This window comes from Zalophus californianus, chromosome 1 (assembly GCF_009762305.2).
Source record: "Zalophus californianus isolate mZalCal1 chromosome 1, mZalCal1.pri.v2, whole genome shotgun sequence".
NCBI lineage: Eukaryota > Metazoa > Chordata > Mammalia > Carnivora > Otariidae > Zalophus > Zalophus californianus.
In genome coordinates this window covers 148,350,545-148,374,537 of record NC_045595.1, presented here as the reverse complement: position 1 = coordinate 148,374,537, position 23,993 = coordinate 148,350,545, and the positions used below count along the sequence as shown (strand labels likewise).

At 38.9% G+C, this 23,993-nt stretch overlaps 1 protein-coding gene across 1 annotated transcript in view; it reads right to left on the bottom strand.

The window, feature by feature from the left end:
- CCDC14 (coiled-coil domain containing 14) overlaps positions 1 to 23,993 on the bottom strand; it is a 52,796-nt gene that overhangs the window by 7,104 nt on the left and 21,699 nt on the right. Inside the window, 3 exon segments of the mRNA XM_027587921.2 lie at positions 7,588 to 7,720; positions 7,796 to 8,014; positions 18,276 to 18,358. Coding sequence (XP_027443722.2) covers positions 7,588 to 7,720; positions 7,796 to 8,014; positions 18,276 to 18,358 — 435 coding nt within the window.

Sequence of the window (23,993 nt, the reverse complement as noted above, 5' to 3'; positions counted from 1 at the left end):
TAATTGGGATCCCAGAAGAAGAAGAAAGAGAGAGAGAGGGGCAGAAGGTATATTGGAGCAAATTATAGCACAGAACTTCCTAATTTGGGGAAGGAAAGGGGCATCAAAATCCAGGAGGCACAGAGAACCCCTCTCAAAATCAATAAAAATAGGTCAACATCCGATATCTAATAGTAAAACTTACGAGTCTCAGAGACAAAGAGAAAATCTTGAAAGCAGCTCAGGAAAAGAGATATGTAACCTATAATGGTAGAAACATTAGATTGGCAACAGACCCATCCACAGAGACCTGGCAGGCCAGAAAGGACTGGCATGATATCTTCAGAACACTAAACGAGAAAAATATGCAGGCAAGAATACTATATCCAGCTAGGCTGTCGTTGAAAATAGAAGGAGAGATAAAAAGCTTCCAGGACAAACAAAAACTAAAGGAATTTGCAAACACGAAACCGGCCCTCCAAGAAATATTGAAAGGGGTCCTCTAAGCAAAGAGAGCCTAAAAGCAGCATAGACCAGAAAGGAACACAGACAATATACAGTAACAGTCACCTTACAGGCAATACAATGGCACTAAATTCATATCTTTCAATAATTACCCTGAATGTAAATGGGGCTAAATGCCCCAATCAAAAGACACAGGCTATCAGATTGGATTAAAAAACAAGACCCATCGATATGCTGTCTGCAAGAGACTCATTTTAGACCCAAAGACACCCCCACATTGAAAATGAGGGGGTGGAAAACCATTTACCATGCTAAAGGACACCAAAAGAAAAGCTGGGGTGGCAACCCTTATATCAGACAAATTAGATTTTAAAACAAAAACGGTAATAAGAGATGAGGAAGGACACTATATCCTACTTAAAGGGTCTATCCAACAAGAAGATCTAACAATTATAAATATCTATGCCCCTAACATGGGAGAAGCCAATTATATAAGGCAATTAATAACAAAAGCAAAGAAACACATCGACAACAATACAATAATAGTGGGGGACTTTAATTACCCCCTCACTGAAATGAACAGATCATCTAAGCAAAAGATCAACAAGGAAATAAAGACTTTAAATGACACACTGAACCAAATGGACTTCACAGACATATTCAGAACATTCCATCCCAAAGCAATGGAAATAACACATTCTTCTCTAGTGCCCATGGAACATTCTCCAGAATAGATCACATCCTAGGTCACAAATCAGGTCTCAACCGGTACAAAAGATTGGGATTATTCCCTGCATATTTTCAGACCACAATGCTTTGAAACTAGAACTCAATCACAAGAGGAAAGTCAGAAAGAACTCAAATACATGAAGGCTAAAGAGCATCCTACTAAAGAATGAATGGGTCAACCAGGAAATTAAAGAAGAATTAAAAAAATTCATGGAAACCAATGAAAATGAAACACAAACTGTTCAAAAATCTTTGGGATACAGCAAAGGCAGTCCTGAGAGGAAAGTATATAGCAATACAAGCCTTTCTCAAGATACAAGAAAGGTCTCAAATACACAACCTAACCCTACACCTAAAGGAGCTAGAGAAAAAACAGCAAATAAAGCCTAAACCCAGCAGAAGAGAAATAATAAAGATCAGAGCAGAAATCAACAAAATAGAAACCAAAAGAACAGGAGAACAGATCAACGAAACTAGGAGCTGGTTCTTTGAAAGAATTAACAAGATTGATAAACCCCTGGCCAGACTTATCAAAAAGAGAAGAGAAATGACCTAAATCAACAAAATCATGAATGAAAGAGGAGAGATCACAACCAACACCAAAGAAATACAAACAATTGTAAGAACATATTATGAGCAACTATAAGCCAGCAAATTAGATAACCTGGAAGAAATGGATGCATTCCTAGAGATGTATCAACTACCAAAATTGAACCAGGAAGAAATAGAAAACCTGAACAGACCTATAACCACTAAGGAAATTGAAGCAGTCATCAAAAATCTCCCAAGAAACAAAAGCCCAGGGCCAGATGGCTTCCCAGGGGAATTCTACCAAACATTTCAAGAAGAATTAATACCTATTCTCCTGAAACTGTTCCAAAAAATAGAAACGGAAGGAAAACTTCCAAACTCATTTTATGAGGCCACCATTACCTTGATCCCAAAACAAGACAAAGACCCCATCAAAAAGAATTACAGACCAATATCCCTGATGAACATGGATGCAAAAATTCTCACCCAAAATACTAGCCATAGGATCCAACAGTACATTAAAAGGATTATTCACCACGACCAAGTGGGATTTATCCCTGGGCTGGCAAGGTTGTTCAACATCCGCAAATCAATCAACGTGATACGATACATTAACAAAAGAAAGAACAAGAATCATATGATCCTCTCAATAGACGCAAAAAAAAAAGCATTTGACAAAGTACAGCATCCTTTCTTGAACAAAACTCTTCAGAGTATAGGGATAGAGGGTACATACCTCAATATCATAAAAGCCATCTATGAAAAACCTACACAAATATCATTCTCAATGGGTAAAAGCTGAGAGCGTTCCCCCTAAGGTCAGGAATGCGGCAGGGATGTCCACTATCACCACTGCTATTCAACATAGTATTAGAAGTCCTACCCACAGCAATCAGACAACAAAAAGAAATCGAAGGCATCCAAATTGGCAAAGAGGAAGTCGAACTCTCACTCTTTGCAGATGATATGATACTTTATGTGGAAAACCCAAAAAACTCCACCCCAAAACTGCTAGAACTCATACAAGAATTCAGTAAAGTGGCAGGATATTAAAATCAATGCGCAGAAATCAGTGGCATTCCTATAAACCAACAACAAGACAGAAGAAAGAGAAATTAAGGAGTCGATCCCATTTACAATTGCATCCAAAACCATACGATACCTAGGAATAAATTTAACCAAAGAGGGCAAAGGATCTGTACTCAGAAAACTATAAAATACTCATGAAAGAAATTGAGGAAGACACAAAGAAATGGAAAAACGTTCCATGCTCATGGATTAGAAGAACAAACATTGTGAAGATGTCAATGCTACCTAGAGCAATCTACACATCAATGCAATCCCCATCAAAATACCATCCACTTTTTTCAAAGAAATGGAACAAATAATCCTAAAATTTGTATGGAACCAGAAGAGACCCCGAGTAGCCAGAGGAATGTTGAAAAAGAAAAGCAAAGCTGGCGGCACCACAATCTGGACTTCCAGCTCTATTAAAAAGCTGTCATCATCAAGACAGTATGGTACTGGCACAAAAACAGACACATAGATCAGTGGAACAGAATAGAGAGCCCAGAAATGGACCCCTCAACTCTATGGTCAACTAATCTTTGACAAAGCAGGAAAGAATGTCCAATGGAAAAAAAAACAGTCTCTTCAACAAATGGTGTTGGGAAAATTGGACAGCCACATGGAGAAGAATGAAACTGGACCATTTCCTTACATCACACACAAAAATAGAATCAAATGGTTGAAAGACCTAAACGTGAGACAGGAGTCCATCAACATCCTAGAGGAGAACACAGGCAGCAACCTCTTCGACCTCAGCCGCAGCAACTTCTTCCTAGAAACATCGCCAAAGGCAAGGGAAGCAAGGGCAAAAATGAACTTTTGGGATTTCATCAAGATAAAAAGCTTTTGCATAGCAAAAGAAACAGTCCACAAAACCAAAAGACAACCGACAGAATGGCAGAAAATATTTGCAAATGACATATCAGATAAAGGGCTAGTATCCAAAATCTATAATGAACTTATCAAACTCAAAACCCAAAGAACAAATAATCCAATCAAGAAATGGGCAGAAGACATGAACAGACGTTTTCCCCAAAGAAGACATCCAAATGGCCAACAGACACATGAAAAAGTGTTCAGCATCGCTCGGCATCAGGGAAATCCAAATCAAAACCTCAATGAGATACCACCCTCACACCCGTCAGAATGGCTAAAATTAACAAGTCAGGAAACGACAGATGTTGGCGGGGATGTGGAGAAAGGGGGAACCCTCCTACACTGTTGGTGGGAATGCAAGCTGGTGCAACCACTCCGGAAAACAGTATGGAGGTTCTTCAAAAAGTTGAAAATAGAGCTACCATACGATCCAGCATTGCACTACTGGGTATTTACCCCAAAGATACAAATGTAGGGATCCAAAGGGTGCATGCACCCCGATGTTTATAGCAGCAATGTCCACAATAGCCAAACTGTGGAAAGAGCCAAGATGTCCATAGACAGATGAATGGATAAAGAAGATGTGGTATATATACACAATGGAATATTATGCAGCCATCAAAAGAAATGAGATCTTGCCATTTGCAATGACGTGGATGGAACGGGAGGGTGTTAGGCTGAGTGAAATAAGTCAATCAGAGAAAGACATGTATCATATGACCTCACTGATATGAGGAATTCTTAATCTCAGGAAACAAACTGAGGGTTGCTGGAGTGGGGGGGGGTGGGAGGGATGGGGTGGCTGGGTGAGAGACAGGGGGGAGGGTATGTGCTATGGTGAGCGCTGTGAATTGTGCAAGACTGTTGAATCACAGATCTGTACCTCTGAAACAAATATGCAATATATGTTAAGAAAAAAAAAAAGAAGAAGAAGAAGAAGATAGCACGAGGGGAAGAATGAAGGGGAGTAAATTGGAGGCGGAGACGAACCATGAGAGACGATGGACTCTGAAAAACAAACTGAGGGTTCTAGAGGGGAGGGGGTGGGGGGATGGGTTAGCCTGGTGATGGGTCTTAAAGAGGGCATGTTCTGCGTGGGAGCACTGGGTGTTATGCACAAACAATAAATCATGGAACACTACAATCAAAAACTAATGATGTAATGTATGGTGATTAACAGAACAATAAAAAAATTAAAAAAAACACTGGAAAGGCAGACTGTATATTTTTAAAGAATGAGCAGGTACAAAGGTATCTCCTAGAAAGGTAGAAGAATCTCTCAAAAACATGTCCTGTTCTGTCAGAGAGCAGCTGTGCTTTCCAAACCAGAAAGGAAGGCTCAAGAGGAAATCTAAAATCTTGGCTCAGGTACCAGCCTGGCACAACGAGCTCTGAAAGTCAGGCAAGTCCCTTCATTTCTGTGTGCTTCCATTTATGCCAATTTCTATAATAATTACACTATTACTATGAAAATTGCCCTTACACTTTTATTATTAATTTTCTTCACAAATGCACCACACATGTTAAACTCGACATGTTAGTTGAGTTTATTCTTAAAAAAGGATGTGGCTTCCTATATCCATCATCAAAGTGCCAGAATAAGCTTTTAACTCGGATGACACGGATATTCAGCAACTAAAATGATTATATATTTTTGTATTTCACACGTGTATATTTGGAACATGATATACAATAAATGTTGTGGAATACATGAATAAGCAAACTAATCCATCCATTCATCCCTCCGTCTCTCAGGTGTGTTTTTTTTAAAAATACTAAGGTTCACTTAGACTAAATTAGGCATGGAGTTGTTACCAGGAATAAACTAGTTTAGCTAAGGATATGTCATGTGCAAGAGTGCGAGAAAACCTGCCTAGGGATTAAGAGATGTGAGTTCCAGTCCCCAGCTCCGTTATTAACTTTCTCTTAATATTTAACTTACATGGTCCCAGTCTCCCCATCTATGAAAATGCAGATATTAAAATCTTCCCATCATAGATGGGGACAAACAAAATAATAGATATGGGATGGAGAAGACTTTGAGAAAAAAATCCAAGTACATTATAAATAAATGAAAACATCAGCTTCTGATTTCATGCTCATAAAGGAGCTAGATTTAGTAGTATGAAGTAAAGCCTGTGAAATGAAAAGCACATTCTCAGGCAACTAGATCCTCTGCTGCATTTTCTCCTAGAGGCTGAGCACCATGCCCCTTCTACACTTCCTCAAATGACACTCATCTTTAATTTCTCTCCAAGTCACCAGTGAACACGACTCTCCTTTTACTTCCGCTATATTCTCCTCAGGGCCTACACTGAGGAGACGCTCCCCAGGGACACCTACGTAAGTGCTCATGGAATCTGCCCATGCTGACTTTGGGGTCCTAGTTTTCTTTTCCAAATGGACTATACAACATATGTCTTTTCTAAAAAAGTTTATTGAGATATATAACTTATATACTATAAAATTCACCCTTTTAAAGTGTACAACTGGGTTGTTTTTAGTATATTCATAGAGTTATATAATTGTTACCTCCATCCAATTTCAGAACATTTTCATCACCCCAAAAGGAAAACTCTGTACCCACTAGAACTCACTCCCCGCTTCTTCCCCTCTTTTCCCAGCCCTCGGCAACCACTAATCTATTCTTTGTTTCCATGGGTTTTGCCTATTCTGAACAATTTCATATTAAGTGGAATCATAGAATGTGGTCTTTGGTGACTGGCTTCTTTTACCATAAATACTTGGTAATAACAGAGCTTTCATCCCAAAATTACTCCTCCAAAAAGAGGAGATGCTTTTCTTTGGCAATGTTATAAAGGCTTTCATAAGGAGGGACATTCTCTCACTTTACTTTGAACAAGAGTGGTATAAGCCAACAATTTTAGAAACTCTGACTAGAGCCTAATTAATTACAACACTACATAGATATACAAGTGTCTTTTGCTTGTCCCCACTGTTCAACAAAAAGTTTGAATGAAATGTGAATGGGGAAAAAAGCAGTATTTCTATATTAACATAGCTTATATATATAATCATTTCAAATGTGTTTACAAAACTAAATAAATTATCCTGTATATACATATATATCACTATTTCATCTAGTTCCCTAGAAGTTCATAATTCAAAACAGATCTTCTCATTTGAAAATATAAAGGAGATTATTTTATATTCAAAATTGTTTATATTTGGAACTATGAACTTCCAGGATCATTCAAATGCATGGTCAGATCTGATGATATTCATCAAAATCACTGACTTCTCTAGGATTTAAATAAGTAGTTGGAAATCCAGTTCTTAACAAATGTCTCAAGAGAAAACTGAACTTTGAAAGTAAGTATCATATAAAAATTGAGTGGGGTGATTTTATTTATTTGAGAAAAGACATGTTAGGGAAGCAAGGGCTTTTAGGGGTTGCTGCCAATTCCTTCACTTTTGTGATGAAATGATTGAGGCTCAAAGAGGCTAAATGACTTTCCTGAGATCATCTGGCATGAGGGCTTCTGTGCTCAGTGCTTCATGTGAATGATTTCTTAGTGTTCCCATCAACCCTAATCATGCGCACTTTACAGCTGAGGTTTAGAGAGGGTAAATAACTTGCTTCAAGTCACACAGCCAGTACAATGGTAGAGCTGGGATTCCACTCAGGTCCCTCTGGCTTCAGAGCCAGAGGGCTCTCCACCATTTGCTAAGTTACTCTTCAGCTTACTTATAAAAAGCTGAAGCTCCTTACAAGAGCCCTTTTCCTGGAATCACATGGTTTAAAAAAGCACTGAGCCAGGTTTGGCATTTCTAAACCCAGCTAGAGCAGAAGAAAACATCATTAGAAATTATTGACAAAATAAGAGAAAAGGGGGAAAGAGAGCAGGCCTACAATGATTTTTGAAGTCTATAAATAATCTGACAGGAGGCAAGTTAGTCAAATGAAGTCAACATTACCTGGTTAATTCTCTCAGGCGAGTCACCTCAGCATCACGCTGACGTAATGTTATTCCCAATATTTGATTTTCCTTTTCAGCAGCTTCTAACTTAAACCGGGAGCTTTTCACATTGACCAAGGCTTCCTCCAATTCTGAAACCACAAAAAAGTTTCAGTTTCCTCAATCTTTTGAAAAAATGTAACCATAACTACAATTCAAATACATACCAATTTTTATTCTTGTTGTCTCAATGTCAAATTGTTGTTTATTTTCAAGTAAAGTTTGATCTTTCTCTTTAAATATATCAGCAAATTTTTTGTTTTCATCTTTCTGATTTTCAATCACTTTTAAAAGTTCTTCATTTTTACTCTGCAGTAATTCCTGGCTCTTCAGTGACTCTTGTAATTGGTTTTGCAGGGACTTGTTCAATGACTGAAGGGAAAACACTGCAAGACAAAACAGATCAAATAATTGTTGCCTGAATTTAAAAAGCACAAACCTGGAGAAGATCTGCTTTTAAAAAAGAAAAGATCTGGAATTTATTGATTTTGCTCAACAATTATATGCTTGAGTAGTTCTATATAAATACTAAATATATTTTTAATATTTGATGCAGAAGTCATATCTTTCTTCTCCAACTGATATCTGAGGCATCAAAAAAAATTTTTTTTACCTTTTTTAATGAAATAATAATACATGCACAAAGTAAAAAAAATTCAAATATTATGAAATAGCAATGATACCAAATGATTCTCAATGAAGAATCTTCCTCCCCACCCTACCTCTGCTCTCCTCCTAAAGACAATCACTATTAACTTTGGTATCTTTCTGGAAAAATACCTGTGCATATAACATATATATTTAAAAAGAGATGACTCATACTGTACCCATAGTTTCTAACCATGCCTTTTCCCCCCCCATAAGATTGATATGTATCGGCACAGAGATCTATCATTCTCTTTAATGGCTATAAAAGTCTACGGCGCCATTCACTTAACAAATGCAACCTTGAGTGAAGACTTACTATGTGTGAGGCACGGTGTTCGAATCTGGACGTACAGTGATAATTAGCAGACATGGTCCCTACTCTCAAAGAGCTAATAACAAACAAGTAATTATAAATAGTGATAAATGCTCTCAAGGGAACAATAAGGTAAATGAGCAGAGACTACAAAGAGATTAGCTCTTTAGCACAGCAACCACCAATCTCCCCATTTCCCATCTTGGCCTCCTTTCCCGCCCACCCCCACCGCCACTGTTTATTCATAGGGGAATCAGAGTGACTTTTTCCAGAAGTACTCTGGTGAAGATGAGCACTTTTATGAAGTGTGTGTTCTTCGGGTGGTCATATTTTTCTTACTGCTTTGTAAGAGCTATTTATATATTAAAAAAATTAAGCCTTTGTCATATCATGTATTATGAAAACATTTTCCCCATTTTGTTGATGTGTTTTAAATGTGTTTATAATTTTGCTGCGCAGAAAGTGAAAAAAAATTCTGAGGACAAATTTTATCATCTTTTCCTTTGTGGCATCGGAGTTTTGTCAGGCTTAGGAAAAGATCCCAAGAATACAAAAACAAACAAAAAAACAAACAGTTCTCATCTTTTCCTCTGGTACAGGTTTTTTTCCTTTTTTTCTATTATTTTAAATGCCATGATCCATAAGCACAATTTGGCAATATCTGTCAAAATTACAACCGTATATCTCCTTTGACTCAGTCATTCTATAGCTATAATCTACAAAATGCTCACATATGTGCACAAAGACATATGTATAAGACTTTTACTACAGCACTGTTTGCACTGGGAAGATACCTAGATAACGATCATCAGAGAACTTCAAATACGTTATGATGGAACCACATAAGCAGAATATCCGTACAGTTCTTAAACAGAAAGAAAAAGACCCACTAGATTTTATTGGGGCAGGGAGCTAAGAGGGCGGTGTAGTAGGAGGACCCTAGGCTTGCCTCGTCCCTTGAACACAGTTAGATAACTATCAAATCATTCTGAACAGCCAAGAAATTGATCTGAGGACTGACAGAACAAACTGCACACCTAGACGGAGAGAAGAGGCCACATGGCGGAAGAGAAGAAGTGCAGAGATGTGGTTTGGGGGAGAAGAGCGTTGCAGGTACTGCAGAGGGGAGGGAGCCCTGGTCACAGAGAAAGCGAAGGGAGACTGGGGCACCCAGGGATACCTACAAGGAGAACACTTGCCCAAAGCCAATGGCTGGGAAAACGAGAGGGGCTGGTTTTCCTGAGAGTTTGCAAACAGCAGGGCTCAAAGACTGGAGTTTTAAAGGTCCCTGGGCTTGGCTGGGATAGAGCTCTGAGGGCACTGCCCTGCTCCTGGAGAGAAGGCAGGCAAGCAACCCCAGGGCAGACAGCAAAATGTGAGGATCACCTAAGGGGCCCAGGGAAAGACTGTTCCTACTTCCGGGAGCACATCTGTGAGAGCTGGTATTGCCTCTCCACAGACAAAAGAGCCAGCAGGTGCCATTTCCCTCTCCCACCCCTCACCAAAGGTGCAGTGACACCTGCTGAGGGCAACTAACCAGGACACTGGCTGTTTAACCAGCTTGCTCCAAATCCCACGCCCCTGTCCTCTAGCATAACTGCCCTTCTGTCCCAGTGCAGCAAGACCCTCCCCCGGGAGACTAGCGCAAGTCTCTACCACACCAGGTCTCAGAGTTTGGAGTTTTAAAAGTCAGCAGGCTTGGCTGGGATAGAGCCCAAAGTGCACTGTGCTGCTCCAGGCAGGCAAGCGACCCAGAGACAGACAGTGTGAAAACAGCAATCTGAAAAATGCACAGGACACGCAAGAGGAAATTATTCACTCTTCTGAGAGGGCCTCCCTGAGAGCAGCAAGCATTGACTCCCTTCTCTGGGAACAAAGGGGCTGGCTGGCACCATTTCCCTCCCCAACCCTCAGCATAAACCAATTTGGTAAGCGGCACAGCACCAACACTGGCTCCTAACCTGCTCACAAGTCCCACCCTGCGCTCTACTGGTACTGCTTTTCTTGGACAAGTCTGTTTAAGGACCAGTGCAGCAGGCCCCTTCCCAGAAGACCAGCACAAACCCCTGCACGCACCACGTCTACACCGACCAGAGAGTTCTGCAAGGCTTCAGTTCTAGTGGAAGTAGCATCAAGTCTCATTTAACAAGCAGGCCAGAGATACCTACTTAAAACTCGCCACACTCTGGCCAAGGTTCAAACACTGCCCATGGCAGGTAAGGAGAACCTCTGCAGACGACTGACCTGAAGGACAGAGCAGCCAACACAGCAGCTGAGTGCACGCAGCACACATCAGAGATGCTCCCTGAAGCACCAGGCCCTGGACTGGACACTGTATGACCTCTTCTTCATAAAGTCATTATTCTCAGGAGCAGGAAACATCACAGGCTTTCCTAACACACAATAGAAGACAGAGACCTAGACAAAATGCCAAGACGGAGGAATTCATCCCAAAAGAGCAAGAAAAGGTCATGGCCAGAGATCTAATCAAAACAAATAAAAAGAAAAAAAGAAACACATATAAGTAATACGCCTGAATGAAAATTTAAAACAACAATCATAAGGATACTTGGCTGGACTTGAGAAAAGCATGTCAGACTTCAGAGAGGCCCTTACCACAGAGATAAAAGAGTGAAAAAACAATCAGGCAGAAATGAAAAATGTAATATCTGAGATTTGAAACCATCTGGATGTAATGACCACAAGGATGGAAGAAACAGAGGAACAAATAAGCGAAATAGAAGATAGAGTTATGGAAAATAATGAAGCTGAACAAAAGAGAGAAACAAAAGAGAGAAAGAAGAATGATGGATCACAAGAGTAGACTTAGGGAACTCAGTGACTCCATTAAATGTAATAACATTTGTATCACAGCAGTCCCAGAAGAGAGAGAAAAGGGGCAGAAGGTTTATTTGAGGAAATAAAAGCTGAAAACTTCCCTAATCTGGGGAAGGAAAACAGACATCCAGGAGGCAGAGAGAACTCCCATCAAAATCAACAAAAGCAGGCCAACACCAAGACATATTATAGTTAAATCTGCAAAATACAGTGATGAAGAAAAAAATTCTAAAAGCAGCAAGACAAAACAAGTCCCTAACTTACAAGGGAAGACCCATAAGGCTAGCTACAGATCTCTCCACAGAAACTTGACAGGGCCAAAAGAGAGTGGCATGATATATTCAATGTGCTGAATGGGAAAAATCTGCCGCCAACAATACTCTATCCAGTAAGGCTATCATTCAGAATAGAAGGAGAGATAAAGAGTTTCCCAAACAAACAAAAACTAAAGGAGTTCATGAACACTAAACCAGCACTGCAAGAAATATTAACGGGGACTCTTTCAGTGGGAAGGAAAGACCAAAAGTGACAATGACTAGCAAGGAACAGAGAAAATCTCTCGAAACAACGACAAAACAAGTAATAAAATGGCACTAAGCACATATCTATCAATAATTACTCTGAATGTAATGGACTAAATGCTCTAATCAAAAGACATAAGGCATCAGAATGGATAAAAAAAATAAGAGACTCATTTTAGACCTAAAGACACCTGCAGATTGAAAGTGAGGGCATGGAGGGGCGCCTGTGTGGCTCAGATGGTTGAGCATCCAACTCTTGGTTTCGACTCAGGTCATGATCTCAAGGGTTATGGAGTCAAGCCCCGTATCCAGCTCTGCACTCAGCGGGAGTCTGCTTAAAGATTTCTCCATCTGCCCCTCCCCGACTTGTATGCACTAAGGTAAATAAATAAATCTTAAAAAAAAAGAAAGAAAGTGAGGGGATGGAGAAACATCATGCAAATGATGTCAAAAGAAAGCCAGAGTAGCAATACTTACACTGGACAAACCAGACTTTATTTTTTTTGGTTTTACTTTTAGAAGATTTTATTTATTTGAGAGAGAGAGCGCAAACGCACGAGTGGGGGGGGGCAGAGGGAGAAGCAGACTCCCTGCTGAGCACAGAGCCCCAAGTGGGGCTCAATCCCAGGACCCTGAGATCATGACCTGAGCTGAAGTCAGATGCTTAACCAACTGAACCACCAGGTGCCCCAAAACTAGACTTTAAACCAAAGACTATAACAAGAGATGAAGAAGGGTATTGTATCATAATAAAGGGGACTATCCAACAAGAAGATACAACGATTAAATATTTATGCCCCCAACCTGGGAGCATCCAAACATAGAAAATAATTAATAACAAACATAAAGGAACTCATTGATAATAAAACAGCAATAGTAGGGGACTTTAACACCCTACATATCAATGGACAGATCATCTAAGCAGAAAATCAACAAGGAAACAATAGCTTTCAATGAAACACTGGACCAGATGGACTTAACAGATATATTCAGAATATTTTATCCCAAAGCAGCAGAATACACAGTCTTTTCAAGTACACATGGGACATTCTCCAGAACAGATCATATACTAGGTCACAAATCAGGCCTCAACAAGTAGAAAAAAAGTGAGATCATACCATGCATATTTTCTGACCACAGCTATGAAATTTGAAGTCAACCACAAGAAAAAATTTGGAAAGACCACAAACACGTGGGCGTTAAACAGCATTATTACTAAAGAATGAATGGGTCAACTAGGAAATTAAAGAAGAAATAAAAAATATATGGAAACAAATGAAAATGAAAACACAAGGGTCCAAAACCTTAGGGATGCAGCAAAAGCAGTCCTAAGAGGGAAGCAGATAGCAATACAGGCCTTCCTCAAGAAGCAAGAAAAATCTCAAACAACTCAATCTTACATCTAAAGGAGCTAGGAAAAGAACAACAAACAAAGCCTAAAGCCAGCAGAAGAATGGAAATAATAAAGATTAGAGTAAAACTAAATGATATAGAAGCTAAAAAACCAGTAGAATAGATCAATGGAACCAGGAGCTGGTTCTTTGAAAAAATTAATAAAATTGATAAACCCTAGCCAGACTCATCAAAAAGTAAAGAGAAGGGACCAAAATAATAAAATCACAAAAGAGGAGAAATAATAACCAACACCAGAGAAATATAAATTATAAGAGAATTTTATGAAAAATTATATCCCAACAAATTAGACAATCTGGAAGAAATGGATAAATTCCTAGAAACACATAAACTACCAAAATTGAAACAGGAAGAAATAGAAAACCTGAACAGACCAATAACCAGCAAAGAAACTGAAGCAGTAATCAAAAATCTCCCAACAAACAAAAGTCCAGAGTCAGATGGCTTCACAGTGGAATTCTACCAAACATTTAAAGAAGAGTTTAATACCTATTTTTCTCAAACTATTCCAAAAAAAGAAATGGAAGGAAAACTTCCAAACTCATCTTATGAGGTCAGCATTACTCTGATTCCAAAACCACAAAAAAAGAGAACTGCAGGGTCAATATCCTGATGAACATGAATGTCAAAATTCTCAACAAAACACTAGCAAACTGTATCCAACAGCACATTAAAAGAATTATTCACCACAATCAAGTGGGATTTATTCCTGGGCTGCAAGAGTGGTCAATATTCAGAAATCAAATCAACATGATACACCACATTAACAAAGAAAGGCTAAGAACCATATGATCCTCTCAATAGACGCAGAAAAAGCATTTGACAAACTAAAACATCCTTTCATGATAAAAACCTTCAATAAAGTAGGTTAGATGGAACATACCTCCATATAATAAAGGCCATATATGAAAAACCCACAGCTAATATAATCCTCAGTGGGGAAAAACAGACCTTTTCCTCTAAGGTCAGGAACAAGACAGGGACGCCTACTCTCACCACTGTTATTTAACATAGCATTGTCAGTCCTAACCTCAGCAATCAGACAACACAAAGAAATAAAATTCATCCAAATCGGCAAGGAAAAAGTCAAACTCATTGTTTGCAGATGACATGATACTGTATATAGAAAACCCAAGACTCCACCAAAAAATCGCTAGAATTGATACACAAATTCAGTAAAGTCGCAGGATACAAAAACATACAGAAATCTGTTGCATTCTATACACCAACAATGAAGCAGCAGAAAGAGAAATCAAGTAATCAATCCCATTTACAATTGCACCAAAAACCATAAGATAGCTAAGAACAAACCTAACCAAAGAGGTAAAAGATTTGTATTCTGAAAACTATACAATATAAAGAAAGAAAGTCAAGATGACACAAAGAAAGGGAAAAACATTCCATGCTCATGGACTGGAAGAAGAAATATTGTATAAAATGTCTATACTCCAGGGTACCTGGGGTGGCTCAGTTGGTTGAGCACCTAACTTCGGCTCAAGTCATGATCTCAGGGTCCTGGATCGAGCCCCATGTCAGGCTCCATACTCTGTGGGGAGTCTGCTTATCTCTCTCCCCCTCTCCCTCTGCCCCTCGCCCTGCTCATGCTCTCTCTGTCTCTGTCTCTCTCTAATAAATAAATAAAATCTTCAAATAAAATAAAATAAAATGTCTATACTTCCCAAAGCAATCTACATATTTAATGCAATCCCTATTAAAATACCATCAACGTTTTTCAGAGCTTGAAAAAATCCCAGATTTTGTAGGGAACCACAAAAGACCCTGAAGAGCCAAAGCAATCTTAAGAAAGAAAAGCAACACTGGAGGCATCACAATTCCAGACTTCAAGTTATACTACAAAGCTGTAGTAAATCAAGACAGTATGATACTGGCACAAAAACAGACACATAGATCAATGGAACAGAACAGAACGCAGAAATGAACCTACAACCGTATGGTCAACTAGTCTTCAACAAAGCAGGAAAGAATATGCAATGGAAAAAAGACAGTCTCTTCAACAAATGTGTTGGGAAAACTGGACAGCCACATGCAGAAGAATGAAACTGGGACCGCCGTCTTACACCATACACAAAAATAAGTTCAAAATGCATGAAAGACCTAAATGTGAGACAGAAAACCATCAAAATCCTAGAGGAGAACACAGGCAGCAACCTCTTTGACATTGGCTGTTAACAACTTCTTACTAGATAGGTCTTCTAAGGCAAGGGAAACAAAAGCAAAATAAACTTTTGGGACCTCATCAAGATAAAAAGCTTTGCACAGCAAAGGAAATCAACAAAACTAAAAGGCAACCTTCCGAATGGGAGACGACATTTGCAAATGACATATCTGATAAAGGGTTAGTATTCAAAATACATAAAGAACTTACCAAACTGAACACTCCAAAAACAAATAATCCAGTTTAAAAATGGGGAGAAGACATGAATAGACATTTTTCCAATGAAGATATACAGATGCTAACAGACACATGAAAAGATGCTCATCAGTCAACATCAGGGAAATCCAAATCAAAACTACAACAAGATATATCCTCATACCAGTCAGAATGGCTAAAATTAACAACACAGGAAACAACGGGTGCTAGTGAGGATGTGAAGAAAGGGGGACCCTCTTACACTGTTGGTAGGAAAGCAAACTGGTACAGCCACTCTGGAGAACAGTATGGAGGTTCCTCAAGAAGTTAAAAATAGGGGCAGCTGCGTGGCGCAGTCGTTAAGCGTCTGCCTTCAACTCAGGTCATGATCCCAGAGTCCTGGGATCAAGCCCCACATCGGGCCCCCCCGCTCAGCAGGAAGCCTGCTTCTCCTCTCCCACTCCTCCTGCTTGTGCTCCTGCTCTTGCTATCTCTCTCTCTTTCAAATAAATAAATAAAATCTAAAAAAAAAAAAAAAAGTTAAAACTAGAACTACCCTACGACCCAGCAATTGCACTACTGGGTATTTACCCAAAGGATACAAAAATACAGTCTCGAAGGGATACATGCACCCTGATGTTTATAGCAGCATTATCAATAGCCAAATTATGGAAAGAGTCAAATGTCCATCGACTGATGAATGGGTAAAGAAAATGTGGTGTGTATATATATATATATATATATATATATATATATATATAATGTATATATATATACATCAAAAAGAATGAAATCTTGCCATTTGCAACAACATGGATGGAGCAAGAGAGTTTTATGCAAAGTAAAATAAGTCAGAGAAAGACAAATACCATATGATTTCACCCATATGTGGAATTTAAAAATCAAAATGGATGAACATGGTGGGGGAAAGAGAGGTAAACCATAAGACTGTTGGGGCACCTGGGTGGCTCAGCCGGTTAAGCATCTGCCTTTGGCTCAGGTCATGGTCCCTGGGGCCTGGGATCAAGCCCCACATCGGGCTCCCTGCTCAGCAGGGAATTTGCTTCTCCCTCTACCTCTCCCCCTGGCTTGTGCTCTCTCTCACTCACTTTCTCTCAAATAAATAAATAAAATTTTAAAATAAACAAACAAACAAATAAATAAATAAAACAGACTCTTAACTATAGAGAACAAACTGAGCATTGCTGGAGGGGAGTTGGACAGGGGGATGGGTTAAATGGGTGATAAGAATTAAGGAGGGCACTTGTGATGAGCACTGGGTGTTGTATGTAATTGAGGAATCACTAAATTCTACACCTGAAACTGCTATTACACTGTATGTTAATTAACTAGAATTTAAATAAAAACTTGAAAAAGAAAGAAAAAAAAAAGAAGATTGTCTACTACATATTAAGTGAATAAATGCAAGCTTCAGAAGAGCATATGCAGTGTAATCTCATTTTTAAAAAAGAAAAAATACACATATAGTTCTTTTAGTGCCGGGCACACGATAGGAACTCAGTATATGTGAAACAGATCAATTCTATATGACCAGTAGACATGTGAAAGGAAATACAGCCTTTAAAAAAAAAAAATAGGGGTATATTATTGGGATATAATAGCACAAATCTTTTTTTTAGTTTTTTATTTAAATTCAGTTTAGTTAACATATAGTGTAGTATTAGTTTCAGGGGTAGAATTTAGTGATTCATCAGTTGCATATAACACCCTGTGCTCATTACATCAAGTGCCCTCCTTAATGCCCATCACCCAATTACCCCATCCTCCCCGCCAACCTCCACTCTAGCAACTCTCAGTTTGTTTCCTAGAGTTAAGAATCTCTTATGGTTTGTCTCCCTCTGTTTTTTTGTTTTGTTTTATAGATTTTATTTATTTATTTGACAGAGAGAGAGAGCACAGGAGGGGGAGCGACAGGCAGAGGGAGAGGGAGAAGCAGGCTCCCTGCTGAGCAAGGAGCCCAATTCGGCACTAGATCCCAGGACTCTGGGATCATGACCTGATCCGAAGGCAGACACTTAACCAACTGAGCTACCCAGGTACCCTCCCTCTCTGTTTTTATCTTATTTTATTTTTCCTTCCCTTCCCCTATGTTCATCTTTCTTAAATTCCACATATGAGTGAAATCATAACGGTATTTGTCTTTCTCCAACTTATTTCGCTTAGCACAATACCCTCTAGGTCCATCCATGTCATTGCAAATGGCAAGATTTATTCTTTTTGATGACTGAGTAATATTCCATTATCTATCTATCTACCTCTCTATCTCACATCATCTTTATCCATTCATGAGTCGATGGACATCTGGGATCTTTGCATATTTTGGCTATTGTGGACATTGCTAATAGCACAGATCTTTTATTTTTGTTTCTGTGCTATTTAATTTTTAATAAGAAGTATTATTCCTATTTTTTCAAATATAAATTAAAAGTCTCTTAAGACAAAGTAATTAAGAAAGTTCAATTCTTTATCAGTATTTCCAGAACAAAGAATTTACTATCAGTTCTTAAAGTTCTTCTACCTACATTCAAGGTTGCATTCCAGAGCACCAGATGCCTTTTGAGTTTTTTCTTGTTCTCTAAGTTGCCGGTTCAAAATTCTCAGTTGCCTAAAGGAAATAATAAAGAAACATGATTCCAAGAATCCCAAACTCATTTAACAGTGTACATCTAACAGCCTATTAAAAAAGACAACACCTTGTCTCTGGTAGCCATCAGTTTGTTCTCTATAATTAATAGTCTTTTTCTTGGCTTGTCTTTCTTTTTTCCCTTTGCTCATCTGTTTTGTTTCTTAAATTCCACATATGAATGAGATCATATGGTATTTGACCTATTTCACTCAGGTGAGTAGGGGATTGGGGAAAAAAGGGGATGGGCATTAAAGAGTACATGTATCACGAAGAAAAAGATTAAAAAATTAAAGATAAAAAGGCAAGATAAAAGATGGTGCCAACAAGGATTGCAGAAGTCCATCTCATCCCCAAAACAAAAGATAAAAACCAAATAAATAAAACAACAAAGCTACATTGCTATTATTCATAGGGCCTGAGATAATTTTTAAAAGATTGTCTGGAACAGCATAAACTCTCCCTTCATAAGAAAAAAGATGACCTCTCTTATTTTTCCTTTCCTTTTTTATTCTCTCAATGATTTCCTTGTCTTTTTCCATTTCTTTCACTTCCTATCACTTCTTGCTATTTTCTTCTTCTGTCTTCCTTCTCTATATTTTCATTACTGTACAAACAACTTACTTTTTTAAAAGATCTGTCATAACTATGAACTAGAATACCTACAGGGACTGACTGCTATCAGACATGCATCTGCTTGGTTTGTCACATATTGAAAAAATGGGAAATGCAAACCTATGCTTCTAATAATTTCTTTATTAGATGGAAAAGTTAATGGCCCTATTTTAAAAAAGTGAATGCTAATGAGCAGTAACTTTGCCCTACAATGAACTTCACAGTTTGTGGCCACTTTACAAACTGGAACATATAAAAGGAACCACAAAAATGTTTACTTCTAAGAAGTTAACGCTGAAAAACAGTTGTCTCTATTATCTTTCCAGAATTAATTACCTGAAAATATTCTGTATTATTTATTTTTGTTACTGAATCTAAAATGATAGTGCCTTGGGGCGCCTGGGTGGCTCAGTTGTTAAGCGTCTGCCTTCGGCTCAGGCCATGATCCCAGGGTCCTGGGATTGAGCCCCATGTCGGGCTCCCTGCTCCACGGGAAAGCCTGCTTCTCCCTCTCTTACTCCCCCTGCTTGTGTTCCCTCTCTCGCTGTGTTTCTCTCTGTCAAATAAATCAATAAAATCTTTTTAAAAAAAATAAAAATAAAATGATAGTGCCTTACCCCATATCATTTACATGTATTAATTCCAGATGGGTTAAGGAGGTAAACATAAAATGGACAAACAAGACCAACTATAAAAGTTTTAGGTGGAAATTTACGTAATCTTGAAGTGGGGAAGGCATTCCTAAGCAAGACTCAAAATCCAACAACCATCAAGGAAAAGAATGAAAGATTTAATATCAAAATTTAAAACTTGTTCTAGAATTAGCAGTCTGGAAGCAAATACATGCCACATATATGAGACAAAAAAAAAAATCCGTAACACTTAAAGAGCTCCTGCAAATCAGTAAGAAAGGCAAAAAAAAAAAAAAAAAGGCAATTAACATAAGAAAGAGAAATGACCTAGGGGCGCCTGGGTGGCTCAGTCAGTTGAGCATCTGCCTTTGGCTTAGGTCATGATCCTGGAGTCCTGGGATCAAGCCCCGCATCTGGCTCCCCACTCCCTGCCCCACTCCGTAGAGAGCCTGCTTCTCTCTCTCCCTCGGCCCCTCCCCCTGCTCGCTGCTCTCTCTTGCTCTCTCTCAAATAAATAAAATCCTTAAAAAAATGGCTGATAAGCATACAAAAAATGCTCAGCATTACTAATATTAAGAAATACAAAGTTAAAACAGGAGATATTTTATGGCCACAAGATTCACAAAAATAAAAGGAAACAATTTTTGGTGAGGCAGATGAATTATTTCAATTGGTGGGAGTCTACTGATATAACCATTCAAATGGCAATTTGACAGTACACAACAAAATGTAAAATGTTCATTATCTCTGACAAAATAATTCTAAGTTATCTAGCCTCAGTAATATAACTGAGCCTTGAACAACACAGGTTTGAACTGTGTGGGTCCACTTATACAGAGATATTTTATAAATATAGTACAATACTATAAATGTATTTTTCTCTTCCTTACGATTTTCTTAATATTTTCTTTTCTCTAGCTTACTTTATTGCAAGAATACGGTACAAAATACATATAACATACAAAATATATGTTAATCAATAAAAACATTCAATGTTATTGATAAGGATTCCAGTCAACAGTAGGTTATCAGTAGTTAAGTTTTGGGGGAGTCAAAAGTTATACACAGATTTTTGACTTCATAGGGCGTAAGGGCCCCTAACTCTTGCATTGCTCAAGAGTCAACTATAGTTGTACATGTGCAAAAGCATCTACAACCTTTAGATATATTCAAAGATGTTCACAATAGCGGTATTTAGTAGTAAGAAGTTAGCAACAACTTACAATGCTACATAAATTATGGTATATCCATAATAAGAAATACACAAGTACTTTTTTATTATTTTATGTTAATCATCATATATTACATCATTAGTTTTTGATGTAGTGTTCCATGATTCATTGTTTGCATATGACACCCAGTGCTCCATGCAATACGTGCCCTCCTTAATACCATCACTGGGATAACCCATCCCCCCACCCCTCTCCCCTCTAGAACCCTCAGTTTGTTTCTCAGAGGGCATAGTCTCTCATGGTTCATCTCCCCCTCTGATTTCCCCTTCATTTTTCCCTTCCTACTATCTTTTTTTTTTAACATATAATGTATTATTTGCTTCAGAGGTACAGGTCTGTGATTCAACAGTCTTGCACAATTCACAGCGCTCACCATAGCACATACCCTCCCCAATGTCTCTCACCCAGCCACCCCATCCCTCCCACCCCCCACCACTCCAGCAACCCTCAGTTTATTTCCTGAGATTAAGAATTCCTCATATCAGTGAGGTCATATGATACATGTCTTTCTCTGATTGACTTATTTCGTTCAGCATAATACCCTCCAGTTCCATCCACGTCATTGTAAATGGCAAGCTTTCATTCTTTTTGATGGCTGCATAATATTCCATTGTGTATATACACCATGTCTTCTTTTTTTTTTTTTAAGATTTTATTTATTTGACACACAGAGAGAGCGAGAGAGAGAGGGAGAGAGCACGAGCAGGGGGAGCGGCAGGCAGAGGGAGAAGCAGGCTTCCTGCATGAGGAGGGAGCCCGACGTGGGGCTCGATCCCATAGCCTGAGCTGAAGGCAGCAGTTTTAACCAACTGAGCCACCCAGGCGCCCCTATGCCATGTCTTCTTTATCCATTCATCTGTCTATGGACATCTTGGCTCTTTCCACAGTTTGGCTATTGTGGACATTGCTGCTATAAACCTCGGGGTGCGTGCACCCCTTCGGATCCCTACATTTGTATCTTTGGGGTAAATACCCAGTAGTGCAATTGCTGGATCGTATGGTAGCTCTATTTTCAACTTTTTGAAGAACCTCCATACTGTTTTCCAGAGTGGCTGCACCAGCTTGCATTCCCACCAACAGTGTAGGAGGGTTCCCCTTTCTCCTCATCCCCGCCAACATGTGTCGTTTCCTGACATGTTAATTTTAGCCATTCTGACTGGTGTGAGGTGATATCTCATTGAGGTTTTGATTTGGATTTCCCTGATGCTGAGCGATGCTGAACACTTTTTCATGTGTCTGTTGGCCATTTGGATGTCTTCCTTGGGAAAACGTCTGTTCATGTCTTCTGCCCATTTCTTGATTGGATCATTTGTTCTTTGGATGTTGAGTTTAAGTTCTTTAAAGATTCTGGATACTAGCCCTTTATTTGATAAGACATTTGCAAATATCTTCTCCCATTCTGTCGGTTGTCTTTTGGTTTTGTTGACTGTTTCTTTTGCTGTGCAAAAGCTTTTTATCTTGATGAGATCCCAACAGTTCATTTTTGCCATTGCTTCCCTTGCCTTTGGCAATGTTTCTAAGAAGTTGCCGCGGCTGAGGTCGAAGAGGTTGCTGCCTGTGTTCTCCTTTAGGATGTTGATGGACTCCTGTCTCACATTTAGGTCTTTCAACCATGTTGAGTCTATTGTGTGTGGTGTAAGGAAATGGTCCAGTTTCATTCTTCTGCATGTGGCTATCCAAGTTTCCCAACGGCATTTGTTGAAGAGACTGTCTTTTTTCCATTGGACATTCTTTCCTGCTTTGTCAAAGATTAGTTGACCATAGAGTTGAGGGTCCATTTCTGAGTTCTCTATTCTGTTCCATTGATCGATGTGTCTGTTTTTGTGCCAGTAGCATAATCTCTTGATGACAGCTTTGTAATTGAGCTTGAAGTCTGGAATTGTGATGCCGCCAGCTTTGCTTTTCTTTTTCAACATTCCTCTGGCTACTTGGGGTCTCTTCTGGTTCCATACAAATTTTAGGATTATTTGTTCCATTTCTTTGAAAAAAGTGGATGGTATTTTGATGGGGATTGCATTAAATGTGTAGATTGCTCTAGGTAGCATTGACATCTTCACAGTATTTGTTCTTCCAATCCATGAGCATGGAATGTTTTTCCATTTCTTTGTGTCTTCCTCAATCTCTTTCATGAGTATTTTATAGTTTTCTGAGTATAGATTCTTTGCCTCTTTGGTTAGATTTATTCCTAGGTATCTTATGGTTTTGGGTGCAATTGTAAATGGGATCGACTCCTTAATTTCTCTTTCTTCTGTCTTGTTGTTGGTGTATAGGAATGCCACTGATTTCTGTGCACTGATTTTATATCCTGCCACTTTACTGAATTCCTGTATGAGTTCTAGCAGTTTTGGGGTGGAGCCTTTTGGGTTTTCCACATAAAGTATCATATCATCTGCAAACAGAGTTTGACTTCCTCTTTGCCGATTTGGATGCCTTTGATTTCTTTTTGTTGTCTGATTGCTGTGGGTAGGACTTCTAATACTATGTTGAATAGCAGTGGTGATAGTGGACATTCCTGCCGTGTTCCTGACCTTAGGGGGAAAGCTCTCAGTTTTTCCCCATTGAGAATGATATTTGCACACAAGTACTTTTTAAAAAAGAGACATCTACATGTACTGACAAGGAAATATCTTCAAGACTCATTGTGAAGTGAAAAAAAGCAAGCTACAGAAGAACAACAGTATAATACAATCCCATGTTTGTTTAAAAGCAATTCTGCTTTTCTGAAAAGTTTCCCCTTTATAACAAAGAGTACAGATCTAGGAAAGGCAGCATAGATTGGTAATCTATAACTCTACCCAGACTGCTTCTTTTGGTATTTTCTAGGAAAACTGAGGTCCTCTTACACACCAAGTGTGTGACAGCTTTGCTTGACAATCTTCTTGTATGCATGTCCCTAGTCAGATTCTTCTCTTCTCTTCCCCTATATGGCCAGCCTAAACTTTCAACCCTCACTGTAAGCCTCTCATTCCTACCCTCTCCTCCTCTCAGTAGGATACTTTTCTATTTTCACTAAAAATAACAAGGCTTGGGGCGGAGCAAGATGGCAGAGGAGTAGGAGACCTAGATTTCGTCTGGTCTCAGGAATTCAGCTGAATAGGGATCAAACCATTCTGAACACCTACGAACTCAACAGGAGAT